Source organism: Stereum hirsutum (assembly GCF_000264905.1).
Source record: "Stereum hirsutum FP-91666 SS1 unplaced genomic scaffold STEHIscaffold_17, whole genome shotgun sequence".
Classification (NCBI taxonomy): Eukaryota; Fungi; Basidiomycota; class Agaricomycetes; order Russulales; family Stereaceae; genus Stereum; species Stereum hirsutum.
Window position 1 is genome coordinate 684,531 of NW_006763147.1, and position 20,127 is coordinate 704,657.

At 51.2% G+C, this 20,127-nt stretch overlaps 8 protein-coding genes across 8 annotated transcripts; 5 read left to right on the top strand and 3 right to left on the bottom strand.

Moving 5' to 3' along the window:
• Positions 1-90: 90 nt before the first annotated feature.
• On the top strand, positions 91-5,140 carry STEHIDRAFT_103976 (uncharacterized protein; the record flags this gene model as incomplete). The annotated part of the gene is made up of 20 exons (XM_007309289.1): positions 91-428; positions 498-564; positions 783-907; positions 983-1,054; positions 1,146-1,269; positions 1,353-1,545; positions 1,621-1,716; positions 1,798-1,905; positions 1,975-2,094; positions 2,172-2,879; positions 2,968-3,065; positions 3,127-3,193; positions 3,262-3,289; positions 3,356-3,412; positions 3,475-3,539; positions 3,613-3,737; positions 3,817-3,931; positions 4,016-4,479; positions 4,567-4,920; positions 4,987-5,140. 20 exons carry the CDS (start codon positions 91-93, stop codon positions 5,107-5,109), a joined length of 3,447 nt encoding a protein of 1,148 aa, XP_007309351.1. The 3' UTR covers positions 5,110-5,140.
• Positions 5,141-7,049: 1,909 nt separating this feature from the next.
• Positions 7,050-8,040, top strand: STEHIDRAFT_125100 (uncharacterized protein; the record flags this gene model as incomplete). Its single annotated transcript, XM_007309290.1, has 3 exons — positions 7,050-7,608; positions 7,667-7,802; positions 7,869-8,040. 3 exons carry the CDS (start codon positions 7,053-7,055, stop codon positions 8,029-8,031), a joined length of 855 nt encoding a protein of 284 aa, XP_007309352.1. The 3' UTR covers positions 8,032-8,040.
• Positions 8,041-8,601: 561 nt separating this feature from the next.
• STEHIDRAFT_149926 (WLM-domain-containing protein) lies at positions 8,602-10,319 on the bottom strand (the record flags this gene model as incomplete). The annotated part of the gene is made up of 5 exons (XM_007309291.1): positions 9,861-10,319; positions 9,796-9,801; positions 9,644-9,744; positions 9,289-9,585; positions 8,602-9,234 (listed from the first exon to the last, which is right to left on the bottom strand). Exons 1-5 carry the CDS (start codon positions 10,048-10,050, stop codon positions 8,602-8,604), a joined length of 1,227 nt encoding a protein of 408 aa, XP_007309353.1. The 5' UTR covers positions 10,051-10,319.
• A 358-nt stretch (positions 10,320-10,677) lies between these two features.
• Positions 10,678-13,283, bottom strand: STEHIDRAFT_171871 (uncharacterized protein). Its single transcript, XM_007309292.1, has 7 exons — positions 13,204-13,283; positions 12,905-13,128; positions 12,698-12,845; positions 12,484-12,637; positions 12,350-12,431; positions 11,249-11,688; positions 10,678-11,174 (listed from the first exon to the last, which is right to left on the bottom strand). The coding sequence occupies exons 2-7, from the start codon at positions 13,120-13,122 to the stop codon at positions 10,726-10,728; spliced, it is 1,491 nt and encodes a 496-aa protein (XP_007309354.1). The 5' UTR covers positions 13,123-13,128; positions 13,204-13,283; the 3' UTR covers positions 10,678-10,725.
• Positions 13,284-13,624: 341 nt separating this feature from the next.
• Positions 13,625-15,409, top strand: STEHIDRAFT_149930 (uncharacterized protein; the record flags this gene model as incomplete). Its single annotated transcript, XM_007309293.1, has 6 exons — positions 13,625-13,873; positions 13,935-14,213; positions 14,272-14,309; positions 14,366-14,678; positions 14,738-14,987; positions 15,056-15,409. The coding sequence occupies 5 exons, from the start codon at positions 13,625-13,627 to the stop codon at positions 14,981-14,983; spliced, it is 1,125 nt and encodes a 374-aa protein (XP_007309355.1). The 3' UTR covers positions 14,984-14,987; positions 15,056-15,409.
• A 519-nt stretch (positions 15,410-15,928) lies between these two features.
• On the top strand, positions 15,929-16,921 carry STEHIDRAFT_103989 (uncharacterized protein; the record flags this gene model as incomplete). Its single annotated transcript, XM_007309294.1, has 2 exons — positions 15,929-16,023; positions 16,101-16,921. The coding sequence occupies 2 exons, from the start codon at positions 15,929-15,931 to the stop codon at positions 16,879-16,881; spliced, it is 876 nt and encodes a 291-aa protein (XP_007309356.1). The 3' UTR covers positions 16,882-16,921.
• A 613-nt stretch (positions 16,922-17,534) lies between these two features.
• On the top strand, positions 17,535-18,423 carry STEHIDRAFT_161719 (uncharacterized protein; the record flags this gene model as incomplete). Its single annotated transcript, XM_007309295.1, has 2 exons — positions 17,535-17,623; positions 17,703-18,423. 2 exons carry the CDS (start codon positions 17,535-17,537, stop codon positions 18,421-18,423), a joined length of 810 nt encoding a protein of 269 aa, XP_007309357.1.
• Positions 18,424-18,439: 16 nt separating this feature from the next.
• Positions 18,440-20,095, bottom strand: STEHIDRAFT_103991 (FAD-binding domain-containing protein; the record flags this gene model as incomplete). The annotated part of the gene is made up of 5 exons (XM_007309296.1): positions 18,440-18,713; positions 18,774-19,162; positions 19,232-19,303; positions 19,358-19,485; positions 19,540-20,095. 5 exons carry the CDS (start codon positions 20,093-20,095, stop codon positions 18,476-18,478), a joined length of 1,383 nt encoding a protein of 460 aa, XP_007309358.1. The 3' UTR covers positions 18,440-18,475.
• Positions 20,096-20,127: the final 32 nt, after the last annotated feature.

Here is a 20,127-nt window from a genome sequence, read left to right on the forward strand (position 1 = left end):
GCTGAAAGTCCAAATATATGGGGTGCGTTCAGATCATGGATATTAGCATCCGCATCCTTGACAGCCTACCACCACGACCACCACATCCTAATGGCCGACACAGCGCGTCCGCCGGGCTCGTCGACGAACTCGAACGTTGGAGATGAGAAGCACGCACAGGCCACAGCGGAGAGACTTCAAGATGGTTCAGGCGCCACACCGAACGCAGGTACTGCTGCAGAGGGACCCTCTAGTGAAAGAACCAAGCCGGCGTTGAAACCAGGCACGTCGAACGGTGGTCCTGGTCTTTCGAAATATGTGCCGTCTTGGGTGGCAGCGAATGTGAATAATCCGGCGTCATGGAAGATACTATTTCGATGCTGGCTCGCGTCTTGGGCTGCGTTCATCCTTATACTCCCGACGAAGAATCTGACGGTGCTTGGAAATGCGTACGTTCACTCTTCAAATACCGTGTTATTATGTCTAACTGATGCAGACGTTATAATGGCGGCGCTCAGTGCGTTTTTCACCGTTCTGTGCTCATTCTTCATGCCACCCAATCTACCCATCCAAACCTTCTTATTCGTGAGTTTTCACAGACTTATTTTAATTCACGCCGGTTAGAGTGCCATATGACCGGCAATTGTTGCGCTTTGAAACGGCTCCTATGTCGTGCAAGCGAACTTTGAAATTGTCGGTATGACGTAATGCGACGGTCTTTAAACAGTGGCATCTCGTTCATTGTAACACATACCGCTACCCTCACGAACAATTGCTCACTCATATCCTGGTTTTTATGGCAGGCTATGTCGACCATGGTCATCGGCGTCTGCCTAGGATGGGCGTTCGGAGCAGCTGGTATGGCGGCCGCGCTTGCGGCACGCAGCCAGACTCTCCTTGCTGCAGCCATCCAGAAGACCGAAGCGAGGTCAGTCCCGTGTTCCATATGAAGCTTTGAAGCGCTGCCTTAGGATTTTTCCTAACATTTTAATTTCGATCATAGTGCCGCGACCGCGACGAACCCAGATGCCGTATTTCAAGTCGCCGTTTTCGAGGGTGTATTCTTGGACACGCGGTGAGCATCTGCCTCTCAATATTTTGCCCTCAAGTATATTATTTTCAATGCGTTACTGATTTTATTGGTGGGTTTTGGTTGTTGGTGATAGATCGTCGGTGGTCATGGGCGTCTTCCTTGGCGTCGGAACCTTCCTCTTCGCACTCATACGCGCCTACAAACCTCAGTTCACTCTGATGAGCGTCTTCGGAACTATCGCTATCGATATATTTTGTGTGGGTCCCCTCCTTTTAGTATATCTACATCCTATCAGCATCTATATCTAACGCCTGGGTTGGTGTTTCATACGAAAACACAGACTATCGGACCTCTTTTCCCGACAGGCTACTACACCATCCCAGAGATCATTCTCCTACCAGTCGCGCAATATATGGCCATCGCCGTCTTCCTCATCATCTTCGTCTTCCCCGAGACGATGAGCCATGCGTATTTGAAGACCGCGGTGAGCATACTGGGGATTGTGCAGACGATATTGGTCTTGCAGGATGAAGGTCAGTGAAACCTTGTGGGAGTTCTTGTAGTAAATTCTTGTCCTCGTTTCCTGATGGTTGTTTTATGGCTTGAAGTATTGTCGTCGGACCCGCGCGATATTGATATGGAGTCTGCGTTGGTGATGAAGTTAAGAGGTCTGCGCGAGGGGATGGTCAGGCTTTATTCTTCCTGTACGTTCCTTCCCCCCTTTGTATTTTTACCACTAAGTAACTTACTAAACATACGTTCGACCATGATTTGTCGGATAACAGTGGGCCAGCGATTCAAGTTGATCAACAGCGAATTCAGCTACGGTCGCTGGCACAGCACAGACGTCCAGGACCTCGAACAACCACTCCTCGGAATCGTCGCTCGAATCAGTACGTCACACATTTCTCACCTCACGTCCAAGCTGTCTTTATCCTGACTGCTCCTCTTTTCACCTGTAGACGGTCTCATGAGTTTCGTCCGCTACATCGGCCGCAAATCTCACTTCTTCAACGAGATGTCCGCAACTTCTCGAGACGACACGTCAACGCTCCACGGATCCTCACACTCCCATTCTCAAGGTCAGTCCTGATCTCACACCTACTCTTGTTCACCTTCAGGCGACTCATACGCCCGACCTTCCATGGCTTATGCACAGGTGACTCGTACCTCCTCCGTCAACTCTATGACCGCTCCACCGCCGCCGAAGAAAAATTCCACGTCCGCCTCTCCGACGTCTTACCCTCCGTCCGGTCCGCCACCGCCGACCTGCGAGAAGGCTGCGCCGGAGCTGTAGGTAGCACCAAGGACATGCTGGAGTTCATTAACAAGACGAGATGGAAGGGCGAGTCGAAGAAGGGCGATGAGGGAAATGAGGGGCTTGCGAGGAGGGAGAAGGAGTTGGATGAGTGGGCGGAGAAGTTGAGGGGGGCGTTGGAGGATTTTAAGGAGAGGAGGAGGTTGGAGCTTGTGGAGCCTTATTCGGAGCTGATTGAGTCGCAGGGACAAGGACAGTCGGTCCCGGCCGTAGCCCCCGCCACTGTCACTGCCGACGACGGCGAAGATGATCCCGCTGTGGATATGAAGAAATCGTTCCTTCCCCTCCGCGGTCTCTTCGTCAGCTACGTCTTCGGAGCGTCCTTGATCGCCGTCGCGGATGTCATATTAGTGCTCGTAGACTTGGTGAGGTCCAAAGTGGCGAAGAGGAGGAGGAATAGGCTGTGGGCCCCGAAGGGACTCAGGGCACTCGCGAATGCGGTGGTGTTTGGGAGAAGTGGGGAGCAACTTGCGGAGACGCTTGGGGAGGAGGATGCGAGGGATACAAAAGAAAAGGGAGACGGCATCGATGAAGACGACGAGGCTTACGGTGAGTCCTGATCTGTGCTTTCATCAGCTGCGTGTTGTTGAGATGCGGGACGGGCCTGGCGGATTTGGTTGTGCTGGTTTTTTTTTAGCGAAGGACCCGGACAGTAAACCGCCGCAGAACGGGTTCCAGAGGGTTATGAACGCTTTCCATGGGGTATACGAGTGGACCGGGACGGCTGAGTTTTTGGTGAGTCTGTCTGCATATAAATTAACCTCCGAAGTCCGTAGCTGATAAAATTTACGGTCAGTTCTGCTTCAGGTATACGCTGCTCTCTGTAGTGCTGTACCTTCCTGCTGTCTTCCCGAAGAGCGCTGGTAAGTTCATGTCAATGTTACTTTGTTATCATTGTTTAAACTTCTGATCGTGGAATGATGGCGTTCAGAGTTTTACTATGCCCAGAAGGGACTATGGTATGTAATCGTCGACCGTCCCGACGTGGTTTAGCTAGACGTGTACCTAACCTTGTATTGTCTTAGGGCGCTCATCATGGCACAAACGACGCTGAACATCTACGCCGGCGACCAAATCTACAAGTAAGCAGGTTTCCTCCAATCCTTCGTACACACCATACTCCAACCGACTGACCCTTTCATAGCTACGTTATTCGTCTCCTGGGCACATTTGTCGGTTTAATCGTCGGTCTGTTGATCTGGTATATAGGTACGTAGACTTCCGTCCCTACGTTTGCCTAGTGACTTGCACATATGACGCACGTGGCTTATGATTACTGCAGGGAATGCGAAGAGTAATGGTAGTGCCTATGGGAGTGCGGCTTCAATGGCCGTATTCCTCGTTCCTCTGGTCTTTGTTCGACTTTATGCGCCGGTGCAATATTTACCTGGTGTCATCATTATGAATGTACGTCCGCGCCGACTTTAGCTTTCATGGAATTTAAACGACCGAGAGACTGACTTGAACCGCGGTTGTTTTCTTATAGGCTACCGTTGTCCTCATCGTCGGATATTCCTGGATCGATGGACACTTGGCCGTGTTCGATCCACCGGGAATCGGCTGGCCAATCGCATGGAGAAGATGGGTGCTCGTCGTCATCGGTATGAACTTTCATCCTTCCTATACCTTCTCTTGTTGCATTCCTTAGGTCCGAGCCATTGGCGCTAACATCAATATGCGAACAGGTTCGGCCGCCTCCTTCATTATCATGATGCTCCCACCCAAGTCAGGTCGCAAGGTCGTCCGCCTTCGGAACGCGGCTACCATCAATAAACTCGCGCAAACTTATACGTTCCTCATGTCTGCATGGATTCGAACTGATTTTGAACGAACGGAGCAAGATCGACGCGAGGAGAATCCCATATCAGAAGACGCCATAGCCGAAGGACAAGATCCCGCGAATGAAAAGCAGCTGAACAATACTGGTGGCAGCTCAATGCACAGCAAAGGACTCGACCCCAGGAAGTTCCCGAATCAGTGGAAAGAACCATTCAGGCAAAAAATGGTCTCGGTTATAAGTCAGTTGCAGGGGGTGTTGCAACAGACGGAAATGGCGAGGTGGGAGGGAAATTTGAGGGGGCATTGGCCGCATAAGGACTATGTCCGGTTGGCGCAGGTACAGCTTGAGATGACGGCGTGTATGTCGCAGGTGAGCCTACTTTCCCTATCCCAACCTTTTACGGCTGGTTCAATGGGTGTAATCCCAATATTTACATTTGCTTCGCCTGCATCCCAGCTCGCCGGTGCTCTCTGGAAAATGGACGACGAATGGCGCGTTTCGCTGCTGCATCACACCAACGTCCTCAATCCGAACTTCATCCAAGACGTTCTCACCACCTTCTCGCTAGTCTCGCAATCCCTCCGCACCGGCGAACCGATTCATACCGTCCTACCACAGAACATACTCGAGCGGCTCGTCTACCATTACACGCCTGTGTATCTCAGCGCAATCCACTCTGGTGGCAAGAATGCCGGCGAAGGGGTGAACCCTCCAAGGGGAGGAATAAGGCAGATAGATTCGAGCGTATTCAAGAGTTTGGATTATATGTATTATTCGGCGGCGATCGTGGCGGTGTTTCAGATACTTGAGGTGCGTTTTTTTTACTCTCGTGAAAATTTGTGAATGTTCGGGCTGATGGGACGAGGTTATGCTTAGTGCGTCGATGAGCTGCACAGTATTACTAGGAGGCTCTGTGGAGAGGTTCCATTCGTAGGGTTCCATGAGTGGCGAGGTACCCATCAGCGAGCTCATGATCCTACAGCCGCACGGTCGTCATGAACGTACTGCTGCGCCTTTACAGCCTCGACTCACACATCTAATCTATTTATATGGCATATTTTCACAAGTTTGCTTCAGCTGGATGATGGGGCAAATACCACTTCACCATCTCTGGCCATGTCGTAGCGAAAACGAAGAGGTAAGTCAATCCAATGGGCCACATTCGATGGCGCCAGTGGCACTGAATGGGGATATTTTCCCCGGATCGGCCCGACGCCGGCTATCTACGTTCATCAAGCGGATGCACGCTGTAGGGCCACATTTTCCTTTTCTCAACTCTTCTTCTGATAAGTTTAGCGATGCAGTTGGTCCGTGCATCATGTCATCAACTTGGTCAGGACCGCCGATATGACTCCCACGTCACAATTATTTGCTTCCCACCACCACAGCGATACCTCTTCCCCCAATCCTTTTTTCCGAGTCGTGCGAGCCGTCTCTCGCGTATAACAAAGTCTAAATCACCAAATACCACTCGTTGCATCCTAAATACAGAGCTCTCTGGGTTCTGGGGTCTATCTCGTCATTTGTTCCTACTAGCGCCGTCTGGTTACCTCCCGACATACATTCCTCGAGGAGGGTTTTTCTTTTCTCTTCCGCTACTCGTAAGTATTCAAGTAACAATCCTCCATACCTCTGACTGATATGTTTTGCATAGTATTCTTCTTTTGCGACGCAGTTGATCACATGATGGGCCCGGCTCGATCTCAACGCAACACCGCGAGGTGAATACATTGCACTCTTGTAGACTAAACTTAACGGGCCCTGATACCTTGGCCAGCCTCAGTATACACAAGCCCTCCCCAATCTTTCGCCTTCCGCCAGAAATCCTGCGGATGGTCCTCCTCGAGCTCAGTGTCAACGCTCCTCGTCACCAGACGTGCACAGGACAGAAGCCTATCCCCGGTTGGGTCACCATTACTCATGTCTGTAGCGTCTGGCGCCAAATTGCGTTGGAATACCCAGAGCTCTGGACGTCCATCTCTCGCGCCGTTGCACCGAACCAAGGCTGGCTGCTAGCATTTTTCGATCGGTCCTGCCAGAGAGTTTTGGATGTCGAGATGGATCAGGGCTGGTACGGAGAACCCAGCGAACGACTACGCTCGAACTTGCACAGGATCCGAAATTTGACCTTAGGGGACGGGGTATACTTGGACGAGTTTCCCTTGAATATTTCGATGCCGATGCTAGAGAAGTTTTGCATCAAAGAGGAGCAGGATTATGGAAAGTCCGGGCCATCGGTCATCCCCAGCGATTTGTTTGCTGGTAATGCTCCTCGGCTCCGTGCCTTGCAGCTTCCATCGGGATACGAGCTTCCTGTAACATCTCCCCTTCTCCCACATCTCCACCATCTGTCATTGGGGCACCACTACTGGTCCATACCATCCTGGATAGACCTCCTTCGCCGCACTTCGGTCCTGGAGACCGTCAGTTTGTCTTTTGCAGACGAGTGTTACGAATGCAACATTGCGCAGGAGTACCACTCGGATGTCACATACCATGGCATCGCTCCTGTTGCTCTTCCTAACCTACGCCTTTTGACCGTTTCGAGCGGATGCCCTTACACACTCGATGCTTTTTTCGGCAAGATATCTTTCAATCCTGATCGGACGACTTTCATACGACCCACCATCGTTACGTCAGGCCTTGGCGACGACGACGACTATCTAGTCGATACGCTGAGCGGCCTCAGCGACCTCACGAATCGCCCCCAGATTCAGCCACATGAATACCTCTCCATTTCCCTGGGTGCGGGGAGCAGTGAACAGTCCATCGACTACCGCGGCTGGCGCACCGAACACTTAGAGAAGATGTGGTACCTTGCTACACATAAACCTACGCTTGGACCAACTGTCTGTTTCTCCAGATCTTTCACCGGCCTCGACTTGGACGAAGCTCCGCCCCATGAACCCAGCGTCTATGCTCCTTTCGCGCAGCTTTCAGCGATGTGCGAACACCTACCCACTTCAGATGTGCTGGCGCTATGGCTTTCGATGTCTACAGAAGGCATCGAAGATGGCACATCAGAGTCTTACAACAGCGTTTCTGGATGGCGATCCTTTTTTGGCCACTTCAAAGGAGTCGAGATCCTTAGGGTGTCCGGTCCCTATGGGCTTCCCGAATTCCTGTCTGCTTTGGCACGGCTGAGTGCTCCATCCGCAGGCGGTGCGGACGGCGATGATGATAATCCTTTCCTCGTGCCACAGCATCACCTCTCCTTGTTTCTCCCATGCCTAAAGGAGATGGTTGTTGGAGATCTCGGTTCGAGAGCCGATACACCATTAGGGCGGCAATGCGTCAAGGCAACATATCGCTCTCTTTTCCGCTTCCTCCGACAACGGTACCTATCGAATGCTGCCCTCGACCGTCTTTATCTCAGCCCGGGCTTGTGTCCGTTATTCTGTAACTCGGAAGAGGCGACGGGGATACTGAGTTATTATGTTGAGGACTCTGTTTCATGTCTCGAATGTGGAAGATCGTGGCACGGTTCGAAGAACTTGGGTATGTCTCTGCCGTCTCGACATTTCTGATATGTTTTCCACACTGACGCTGTCCTCAGGTTCACACGACCGAAAGATCGAGATATTCGTATGGCTTCCCGATGGAATACGGCACACAGTTCGAGTAGACCCTGAGCATCTCGTTCATCGGTTGCTTACCCGGTTATACAAGGAAATTGACTTGCCTTTTGTGCGGTAAGTTATGACGGACTCTGCGATTGTTAACCTATATCCTCAGCACTGACTTCACTCACGATATAGTGCGACGTTGATGATGAAGAGATTCCGGCAGGAGGAAGGTGATGAGGACGAGGAAGTAATGGTCAAGTGTGATATGGACAAGAGCTTGAAGAGGGCTGGGGCTTACCCCCACGCGACTTTCATGGTAAAGGATGACAGCCTCATTCAAAAGTCGGAGGAATGAATTGTGATCACGAATGGAGGCGGTTGACTTTGAGTGACCGATATCACTGTTTTTCCCGTATATATACTGTGCAAGAATATTTTGAGGGCATGCTTGGCCATGGGCCACACCGATCGGCACCACAAAACAAGGAAGGAATTCTACCCCGGTTTCCGGAAGGCAGGAACGGCGATTCCACGACTTGTTCAACTTTCCACCACAGTCATAGTACCGAGTCCGCCGCCGCGCATGACTTCTGAAAAGTTCGATGTTGATGTTGAGGGAGTTTGAGTGGCAAGATGATCTGGACGATGCGGTGATGCTAAAATGCGACATGGACGAGAGCTTGAAGAAGGCTGGAGTGTACCCCGGCGCAACGTTCACGTTGATGATAGAATAGCACCAAGGAGCAGTCTGAATGAACATCGTGGTCATCCACAGGATTGATATTGTACATACAAAATGAAATGAACTACTACTATGAGGCATGCCGAAGGCATAGAGCGATCATGTATTCCTACTTCATCACGACTCAGACGAGGACGCGATCGATACTATGGAGGAACCCACAGGAGCCCGTCATTAGGGACGTTATGCGCTCGAATCCTTCACAGTGCCACAGAAGGTGCACGTCCAGAAGTCGGGATTTATACCCTGCTCGCCACAAACCCTACAACTCCATCCAGACTGTGTTGAAACCCGCTGAATTGGGCGTGGCGATGCACAAGCGTCACATTGCAGAGCGTGTACGGGATTAATGAGCGTACAGACGGAACACGGCCACGTTGTTGCTCCGCCTATTGAGGTAGGTGTGTCCGATGTCGATGCGGTTGTAGCGGCAGTAGGAGCGGTGCGGGGTGATGAAGGAGAATACGGAGTAGAACGAGCCGATGACGAGGAAGTTGAAGTGGCGGGTTTTTCTCTCGATGCAGGATCTCGCCGTTTCCCCGAAGACGAAGATGGCGGTGTGAAAGAGGTAGCGGCGGCATGTTGCTTTGACTGGGGTATCACAACCTTCGAAGGACCAGCAACAGCATTATCGTCGCCAACAATGATTACATCGTCATCGTTTTCGACGAACTCGACGTCCGAGTCTGAATCGCTGTCGAATCTTAGGTCGATGACATCGTGCTTCACGCTATCTTTCGCCGCTTGTTCCGCCTCTCGCTCGGCCTGTGGCCCCGAACCACAGGACTTTGCGTCTTTCGCTCTTCTCTCAGCCGCCTGTTACGAGCATCAGCGTCAAATCGCAGTGAAAATACGACTCAGGGGACATACCAAGGCAGCCACCTCTCTGGGACTCATGCCCGCACGGGCAAGGCCGCCTCCGCCGAGTTTTCCTCCACCGCCCAATACCTGGGCAAAACCTCTTCTCTTCTCTGCCGCTTGCAGCGCCTTCTGGCGGGCGAGATGTGGTGGCAGGTCATGCGAGACACCGAGGCCAAGCCTATGACCTTTGGAGAAGAAGCCTTCACCAGAATATCCGCTCCGCTTGAGTTCGTAGAACTCCTCTTCCAGACCAGATAGATATTTGTAGAATTTCTCATCATGTGGCCCGTGGACATTATGTGTCAACTATACAGTCAAGAGTATGAACATACGTCCAGCACAGTGATGTACGAGGGCGGCCCACCTCATGAAGCATAGTGCCTATGATGTCCTCTTCCGGATAGAAAGAATCGGGAGCATGAGCGGGTCGTAATCGGATGAGAATCTTTCGACCACCATTGATATCTATGCGAAGGTGAGCAATATTCTACAAATGTTACAGAAACATATACCCACTCAGGCCTGGCTCAAGTAATTGAGGTTCAGCCGATGATTGAAAAGCAGTATGAAAGTCCACTCACCAAGGAGACTCGGGTTGTTGGGAAAAAATTCGCCAAGCGTAGGCAGCCTCCATGAATGTTTTCGCATGATAGGTTTGACTAAGGACGCGGTCCTCTGGAGGATCTTGAGAGCCTCGTTTGCTTTGGGTCTATCTTTGAGGTGCTCAATGGATGTGACCCAGACATCGGTGCTGCTATTCAGGTTTGACATTGTGTCGAAGATGGAGTGAGAGACTTAGTATCAGTTCACTGAGAGGCGGTGGTCACAAGTAGGATAGTGGGCCAAGACTACAGGTCAAGACGACGAATGATCTACGGACACAAGCTGAGTAGATATGTACGCGTGTGTGTGATAGACGTGGCCCAGCGACGCGCGTCCAGATGGGTAAGCAAGATTCTGAAGGGTTCTGCAATGTTCAGGGAGTAACTGGAGCGTACACTGCGGAGAAAGTTTTATGACATGCTCAGGGTGTATGGCTGGATATTAGCAAGACAGCTGGATGGCGGGAAAGGTCCGGGTGTCGGACTCGGAGGACTGCAACAAGTTGTGGATCCAGACGCCACATCAACAAGGGCCGGGATTAACCGGATATTTTAAGCTCCGCAACACCGACTATTCCTGTGGCGACTTACAGTGTGGCGTACTTATGGCGACGTGCATCACAGTGAGCGAGCAGGGGGTCGACTGAGGTTTGATTATCAGTCAACTACAGTAGGCGCCAATTCTCTGAGGAGTCTTACCCAAATTTCGACGGCCTGGTTGCGGCCTGAAGTGATAAGATACATAAGCATAAACAATGTGGGCCCATCATTACCGTACACCCGCTCAGTACTAGTTAATCTGTGAAGAGAATATAATCAACTACAGTGATGTAGGATTAACTGGTCATGTTCTTGAGTATGCCGGCAAGTCCTCCTCTTCCGCGCCACTCGGGCCCGCCAACTTCATCCCAACATGTCCCTCAATCTTCCACGCCCAATCGTTACCCTCCTTCCACACAAAAAGTTCTTGACCAAAATTGACCTCGACTTCATTCCTACCACATACGCCAATCGCAGCATATACGTCGTATTGCGCCCGCGGGAGGAACATACCTGTGAAGGCGTCGGGGAGACGACGACCGTTATGGGTGAAGAAGATAGCGCCGCTCGAGAAGACGTAGCCACAGCCTATGATGTCGTTTGGAGAGATGTGTTTTATGCCAGGAGGTAGAGCATAATCCCGGCCACCGTCTGGATCTTCGCAGAACTTGCGAAGATCGTCCAGATGAAGAGCTGCGCTGAGACGGTTCCAGCCTGGGAGACGAAACTCTGGATACGGTTTACATGCCATGCCTGACATCCGCAAGCAACATCGAAGAGTGAGCGATATATCGCAGATAGAGGATAAACGGAAAGGTAGCGCTCACCGACGGCAATTACATCGTCCATTCGATTGACCTGCACCTCGTAGTACACCCCATTCTTCTTCTTGGTATCATACCACCCACCCACAATGGGCAAATTACTGAAGACACAAACATCCTCGCACTTCTTCTCTGTTCTCATTCTGATGACATCACCCCCTTCGATCTCGCCCACAAACCGAGTCGTATGTGGTCGCTCCAGTGTCCAGGCGCCACATCCTTGCTTCTCTATTCGCTCGACGATTTCGGATGGAAGAGGTCTGGCAGGGTCAACAGGATATTGATTGCAGAAAGCCTCTGCGGTATCGTAGTCTGATTCGGAAGCTTCGTTGTAAAGACCTAGAGTATGTTTCTTCTCGGGTGCAGGGGCCCATTCTGGTGGAGGTGGTGCGGTCTCTGAATGTTTGAAGAAGGTGCGAGATGGAAGTGGTTGGTCGCCACGTCTGGTACGAGAGTGATTCCAGTGAGAGAACATGATAGCGTAGATAAGCCTCAGTAACAGCCGCCAAAGAATATAGGAACGATGAAGGGTTAGAAAGGTCTCTGAAGCGCAGCCTTTAATACTGTGGTGAACAGCTTGAACAAGCAGATTCGAGAACAATGGCTAATGAGATCCGGGTGCAGTGTCATCTTGTCCTGCACTGAGCGCCAGCGGCCGGCACAGCTTGGCGTTATCTCCGTGGCTGTGCTGGATACAATAAACTTTCCTTCTTGCCTATCCTTCGCAAGCCCGTCGCTATGCAGGTCCCGTGAACGGGAATAAACGCCAGCGTTATGATTTTAGTCCCATCCTACTAATGTACACACAGTAAAGAAACAGCAGGTTCGAAAACAGAAAAATAGCAAGGAGAAAGCGATGTGATAGAACACTGGGAGAAGGTAGAGATGTAATAGTGAGGAACATGCGAGATGAGTGGGTTTATCGATGCCAAGGATATGATGATGATTGAGAGAAGTAAAGAACTCGGTGAAACAGAAACATGTGATGAAGGTGTGGTGGAATCTTTGGACTAAAGGGAAGCGGAGGCGGTTCGCGTCGCCCTTAACTTCCCAAGAAGGCGCATGGGAGCGGCGCGTACGGCTGCCACGATGCTAGAGGCTGACGAGGGGGCCGCCTCGCAGAGAGATGTATCGTCCTTCAGTTCGCCACCCTCAGTGGTGACGAATGTAGATTCAGAGTCTACGGCTGAAAATAGAATGAGTTGCTACCCTCATCGCAGTGTATACGAAAGACTTACTATGCAATGAATCTGAGCGGCGAGGTCTAGAATCATCGAGCGGTGCTTCCTGTTGGTGACCAGCAGGAGCACCGTCTGCTACGGTGCAATTAGAGGCCAACGCGGCTTTGCGTTCTTCTTCCTGCAACCTCATTCGAGCTTCTGCAGACGACCTCTGCATGCAAGATCGTGCCTTCAGAACGGGCGACGAACTCGTCTACAGAGGGTTACTCACGGAGAGGGTGGCGCGCAGATCCTTGACGTCCTTGGACACGAAGGACACTTTCCGTGCCAGCCCAGTAAAGACACCGGTATAATCATGCACGCATGACAAGCTGGCTGCATGAACTTCGCTTCGGATGAGCAGGACAGCATCCTGAAGACTAGTGAGGCATCCAGTCAGCATGCCTGCAGCTATGACAATATATATAATATACCGTACATCGCAAGCCTTCTTTTGACATGGCGCAAAAACGACGTATCCAGCAAGGCTTCCTCCTCTGCTTCATGCAGGAGCGTCTCGGTTTCTTTGAATACGGCGTCAAGCTCCTGCATTTGCTTGGAAGGGAGGAACGCGCGAATGATCGAAAAAGCCATGCTGCCGAACGTGAAAATAGTTGCTACTGTGCCGAACCATGTCATAGCAGCTTCAGAGTACATGGTGGCCTAGCAAAGCATCAGACATAACGCATGAGTCTTCTATCTAATAGTGGCCTTGAGTAGGTATGGTAACACACTCACGAGGTGGAGTTAAACAGGCGAGGATACTACCGATTCGTCTGCGGACTCGATATGGAGCTTTGGTTGGCTGTTGAGATCACAGGTGGAGGTATGGGCGGACAATGGCAGGGGGTAGGACGGAAGGGTGATTGAAGCATGGCTTGAGAACCACCGTGAGCTTATATGACGGGCTGAGTGTGATTGTGAAGGCCTCGAGGAAATCGTGCATTTGAGAGGTACGTACGCGTCGACCGGCAAGGCGGTTCCACAGCATTTTACTCACGGTCTACACGGCCCGCTTCTTCCGTTCGGTGTCTACTTCGGAAGCAAAGTCTGAACCTAACGCTCACTTTCTCAACTGATTCAACTCGTAGCTCCGAAGACAAACCCTGATGCACCTGTCCTGGCTCACTTGAAGCTCTTGTGGACCACAAAAGACTAGATGACTCTCGATGAATCTCGACTACCTTCCTATGCCCTGCTATCTCCAGAAAATCTACGCCTTTACGAGGCAGCGACTGAAAGAGGACTTTTCAACGTCCAGCCTGGGGAGGAATTCTGGCGCGATCGTTATCATTCACTCTACGCCCGAGGCTATCAATTGAGACCTCGCTACTGTCCCGAATGGAAGCCATCCTGGATAGGGACCAGAGCTGATCCCATTTTCTGTGAAGATTCGATTGCATCAGTGGTGAAATTCGAGTCCTTTTTAGTCCCTGCTCGTTCCTACATTAACGATAGACTATGGGCAGCACATGGACGTTATGGACGCTACTCGCCGCGAAGATGGAAAACTTGTCTCTCTCAAAACAATACGTCGCAATGACAGCGAACTTGACATTGCACTGTCCCTTACTACTCCAAACCTCATCAAACACCCCATGAACCACTGCGTCCAAATTTTGGACACCTTCGTTGATCCTCTCGAAACTGATAGGTACTTCATCGTGATGCCGTACCTGCGACCTTATGATGACCCACCATTCGGCGCTGTCGGAGAGGCCATGGACTTCGTACGACAAACGTTAGAGGTTGGTCCCATCTAAGTGTCCGAGTTAACACAACGACTAACGGCCCTTCTGTTTGTAGGGCATTTGCTTCATTCATAGTCAGAATGTTGCACACAGGTAACTCTCTCCGCAATATTTATGGAACATATTGACCTGAACGTAAACCTTGCCAGAGACTGCACATCTGAGAATATTATGATGGATGCCTCACCCATCTTTCCCAACGGCCACCATCCCGTTCGCAGGTCTGCCACACCAGATGGTGTCCGGGTTGCACATCCGCTTCCTCGAATAGATCATCCGGTCAAATACTATTTCATCGACTTCGGCATATCGACTCGGTTCGGTCTAGGTGAATCAACGTTCGTGGTTGGAGCCAAAGGCAGAGACAAGGAGCTTCCGGAGCTTTCACGGGATATACCATATAACGCAATGCAGGCCGATATCTTCATCTTGGGTAATATGTACAAGAAGGATTTACTACAAGTTAGTGCCAATCCACCTGTGTTTGTATAGCATTCTTATACGCTCATTTTTCTGCACAGCGGTTTCACGGCCTAGACTTCCTCGCTCCTTTGATCTCGTCCATGACCGACCGGATTCCCTCCCAACGGCCGACAGCCCCGAACGCGCTGTCACAGTTCAACATTATCAAGTCGAGTTTGAATACCCTCGTTTCGCGCTGGCGTTTGCGACCGCGAGAGGAATCGGTCCCGGAGCGTGTCGTATACGATACGGTGGCGGTGGCGCGTGAGACGTATCATCACCTGAAAAAAATAGTCGGACAATAGCCCAGTACGTTCTGTTATATACTGCTTCTTAACCTTATGTATTCTATACAGCATACTTAGCACGTCCCCTAGCAAGTCGATTTCTCCTTGTCCCGCTCATGCCTACCATGATTGTAACGCTGCTACTCGCCTCGACTACCGCACAAGCAATCCCTATGCCTGATCCGTTCGTCAAAACGGCAGCATATTGAAAGTTGCTCGAGTATTGCTGGACGGATCTTGCAACACAAGGTCTTTGAGGTTCGGGTACTGGAAGGTGGAAGTGAAGGTTTCCTACGGAACAAGCGGCGTCGGGAAAGCCGGTGATGGTTTATTATCTCTTTGCATATCTTGTTTTCCCATCTAGCTGTGTTGTGCTATCAGTAGCGGTACGTCCCAGCCATTGTATTGCTTGCTATCATCGCTCTGTGAAATATGTATCAACTGTGATCAGAAGGCCCTATTCCGTGTCATTACCAAGACTGTTGAGACGTACTGACTAATTGTGCGCATGATCCGTAAGCTCGAGAGTTCTGGTCTCAGCCATGAATCGTACGTTCCAGTTGGTGGATTCCAAGTGCTTCCTAAGCAAAGGCAAGAAAGTTCGATTCAAGCTCGATTACACACCGCTGCGCTGAGAAAGACGGACGTGCTGCTGACTTGTTTTCTTCCCAGCGGAGTCAGTCTCGCAACGAGTTTGGGTTGGAGAAGTTCTTTCGAGCCTTTCACATACCTAAAACGGCACGATGTCATGAACGTACACGGAACAGCCGACACTGATGCTGCTACGCAACAATAAGATCGCAGGAACCATCAAAGACAGGCTTTCAGCTTAGGGACACCCGATCATGCTCATACATATGACGCACAAAGAAGAATCGATATCCCAGGTGATAGCCGTTGATGCGCATGGTCAAGTATAAGAAGGCGAACTTTGGAAGGTATCCCACCCGTACATAGTACGCTATGGCCCCTAACACCTCCAACGACAAAATCATCCTTTACGACTTCCCAGGAAGGAACCCTGGAGGAGCATTCTCGCCGAGTACATGGAAGGCTAGGTGAGTTAGTGATCGGTGGAAGATATCTTTCCACAGCTTATCTATTGTGTACTCTACCACCTCCATGATCTCGACAGGCTCGCCCTGAACATGAAGGGCATTTCCTACCGCACGGTCTGGGTCGATTCCCCCGACATCGCTTCTCACTGCATTTCCATCGGTGCCGAACCCACTTCTTATTCCATCAACCCAGTCGACGGCACAAAGACTCCAAAATACACATTCCCCGTTATCCACGACCCCGCCACCGGTGCCCTAGTCTCCGATTCATTCAAGATCGCGAGGTATCTCGATAACACGTACCCCTCGCACGTCAGCTCCTTAGTCGCGAAGAGTGGATTCCAATTGTCAAGGGATTTGAAGTTTGCTCCCGCGGGGACGGCGGCGTTGCAGATGGTATTTGAGGATATATGGATGGCGAAGATCGTCATGAACGTGTTCCCGATGCTGGTCGTTGATATTGCCAACTCATCAGCCACGGCACGAGCGCGGGAAGATTTCAGAGAGAAGAGGGAGGCGCGTTTTGGAGTGAAGCTGGAAGAGATGTGTCCTCCTGAGGCGAGACCTGTGATGTGGAAGAAGGCGCTAGAGGGCTTCACGCAGGTCGGAGTGTGGTTGGATGAGAACGGTGGTGAGGGGCAGTTCGTTATGGGAGATAAGTTGAGTTGGGCCGATATAATCATAGGGTCGTGGCTATTGATGATGAGGAGGATGTGGGGAGAAAGGAGTAAAGAGTGGCAAGAGCTGATGAGTTTTGAAGGAGGAAGATGGAAAAGGTTTTACGAAGTCATTGCGACGTGGAACTATGTTGATGAGGACGGCGAAGCTAGTTTGAAAGAGTGGCTCGAGACCGAGTAGTCTGCTTTCTGGTATATTTATGACTAATTGTTTTTGCGTGTCCGGCACGGATCGAGCAAGAAGACACTAAGGCGCGCCCTTAGAGGACTTCGCATTTGAGTAAATATGGTTAATTTCTCAACTCCTTTTCAGATAGCGAACCAAAACAAGCAGACTTTCCCGCAGCTCGAGCTCCGTCATTACCTGCCATTGATCCGTGCAGACAATGGCACGAGAGGCTCCCCAACGGATAAAACCTGCCACAAACATGCTTGTTCCCTGTTGGACAACTGGAACGGCAGAGAAGACGGATCAATGCGGGAGGCGGGTCTCGTGTGGTATTGAGACACGAATGTTGGTGCGTGTTGGGTTTCTAGAGGCGTGTGTGAATGAAGGTAAGGCGTCCAGCTCCATGATCTGTTCCCATCCACCAGTCTACGTTTGCACGAGATCCATAAAAGCAATAAATCCCTGTATTGAGGCATTGTGGAAAGCGTGTCTATCCCTAGAATGACTAAGATGAAATGGAAAATGTGTCCATCCCTAGAATGACTAAGATGAAAGATGCTGAGTAAGAATTTACCTATTGACACGCAGGTTATAAGACGAAATGGTCGTCACTCACCTTGGACATTCGAAATATTCGAATAATATCCCCTCCCGCTATCATAATAATGACCAGCTCTGCAAAGGAAATTATCCTCTACGACTTCCCTACCAAAGTGCGGAACGGAGCGATGTCTCCACACACCTGGAAGATTAGGTACGAACATTTCTTCTTTCTGGTGGCCTGCACGGCTTCATTCGCGACTGGTCATTATTGATCCTGAAATTATGGTCAGAATGGCGTTGAACGTGAAAGGCATACCCTACCGCACCGTCTGGGTCGAATGCTGCGACATCAAATCTCATTGCATCTCCATCGGCGCCAAGCCAACCGCCTACGAAGTCAACCCCGTCGATGGGTCCAAAACGCCGCTTTACACGTTCCCTGTCATCCAGGATCCCGCCACCGGTGCTATCGTTTCCGACTCCTACAACATCGCTCTCTATCTCGACAAGACGTACCCTTCCTCCAACGTCACCCTCATTCCCGCTGGGACACAAGCACTGCAAGCTGCATTTCAGGACGTGCTTGCGGAGAAGATAGCGGGGAATATCATGCCCTTGATGATCCTCGATATCAAGAAACAAATCACGAACAAGAGTTACGATTGGTGGTGCAGGACGAGGGAGGAGAATTTCGGGAAGCCGGTGGAGGATTTGGTTCCGGCAGAACAGAGGCCAGCAATGTGGAAGAAAGGCATGGAGGGTTTCAAGCAGGTTGGAGATTGGTTGGATATGGACGGTGGTAGGCAATTCCTGATGGGCGACAAGTTAAGTTGGGGAGATATTCAGCTTGGAGTATGGCTTTTGGCGATCCGGATACTGTGGGGAGAAAATAACAGGGAGTGGAAGGAGCTGATGGGTGTGGACGGGGGGCGGTGGAAGAAGTTCTTCGAGGTTATCGAACGATGGGCATATGTGGATGAGGAGGGCATTGCAGCTTGGGCGGCTCTTTAGCCTTTATAAAGCATGTGACAACGAACCTCATTCTATTCTCAATATTAAAGTATCATGTCCCCGAGAAATCCGGTTCGATCCTGAACCCCCTAGCCCACACACCCTTCGGATCGTACTTCGCCTTCAACTTCCTGAGCCTCGGAAGATTGACATCGAAGACATCTTCTGCACATTCGTCGCCCCGAGCCATATTCAACTGAATACCAAGCGCGCGATTCTCGTGATGGATGTAGTCCGCAATCTCTTTGACAAAAGCCGCAGTGGCCGCATCCGTCGACGGCTGAGTATTTCTGATTCAGGTTGTCAGTGAATGTCTCGCGAAAAGGATAATCACATCAGATGATACTCACCGCCCTTGAATCGCAACCGAAAAGAATGGTTCTCTCAGCGCATACGCGGTCTCCTCTTTCCCAACTTTGGCAGCATTGCCCATCTTGTGTCCATCGAAGATAATGGCGGTCGCCCGTGCATCCTGAGTCTCCTCCGTGAACTTCACCCATCGGTTCCACACGCTCGTCACCAACTCAGTGGAAAGCTCAGCACATGCGCCGCCACGAATATTAAGCCGTCGCGGCGCGGTTTCACGGGTAGCATCCGTGGCATGAGATGCTTGTAGGGCGTCTGCGGGGCTAACTTTGTCAAGGAAAGGTGGGGTTGGCAGCACGCGGAAGGGCCGCAGGAAGTCATCGCCAGACCGAGAGTTAGCGGCGGAGATCCAGGGAAGGATCACGACGGTAGGCTAGAAGACGAGAGGCGGTGTGAGTGTATGAGAGAGAAACAAGGGGCCTAAAATGCCATGTGTCCTAACCTTGAAGGCAGGGGGGAACCTCGTGAACATCATTACAACTTTCTCGAGGACTGCATTCGGCCTAGAGAGCTCCTGCATGCGTTCAAACTTAGTTCGTAACCTTCGTTTAGCGTACAGAGCGCTCACCTGAACCACACGAAGGACCTCCGGGAAGGCGTTCTCCTGATAGGCCAGTAAACCCACAGTAGCGGGACCAGGGCACGGGTGAGTTTTCAACACGAACTCCACCACGACCCCGAATTGATTTCCTCCACCTGAAACAATAACAATTATCAATCACGTTCCTTCGTGCTCCAAGGGGAACATACCGCGGATAGCCCAAAACAAGTCTGGCTCCTCGGTCTCACTGGTCGTGACAATGCGTCCATCCGCAAGTACAACCGTCGCACCAACCATATTATCGATACCCTGTCCATACTGCGGGGTTATATGCCCCTGAGCACCTCCGACCAACGAACCTCCGACGCCAACGAACCACCACGGCGCTCCCACGACATCGACGTTCGCCTTGCTCGCCACCTCGTAGACGTGTCCCCAATTCGCGCCACCTTGGACGACTATGGTCTGCTTATCTTCGGAGAGTCTAACGCTGGTGAGCCGAGAGAGATCGATCACGATGCCTTGGTCTGTGCTGGCCCAAGTCGACGAATGGCAGCCACCGGATTTGACGACGACTTCGAGCTTCGGGGAGTGGGAAGAGGCAAAGTGGAGGATGGGAGGGATGTCGCTGTAGGCGCTGGGCTGGAAGATGTAAGCTGGTCTAAGGACGGAGAGCAGCGAGTTTCGATCGTTGGCTAGTTCGAACCCCTCGGATAAGGGAGTCAGGATTGAGCCCTGAATATGGGGGAGATTCTGGGCTGACATCGATGGAATTAGTAGCGAGAGCCCAAAAGAGG

Coding starts and splice junctions, on each gene's coding strand:
- STEHIDRAFT_171871 (XM_007309292.1), bottom strand. CDS start 13,122: ATGTACTCTGAAGCTGCTATGACATGGTTCGGCACAGTAGCAACTATT. Junction 12,846..12,904: donor GTCAAAAGAAGGCTTGCGAT/GTACGGTATATT, acceptor ATGCCTCACTAG/TCTTCAGGATGCTGTCCTGC. Junction 11,689..12,349: donor CTCTGCGAGGCGGCCCCCTC/GTCAGCCTCTAG, acceptor CTCTCGTACCAG/ACGTGGCGACCAACCACTTC.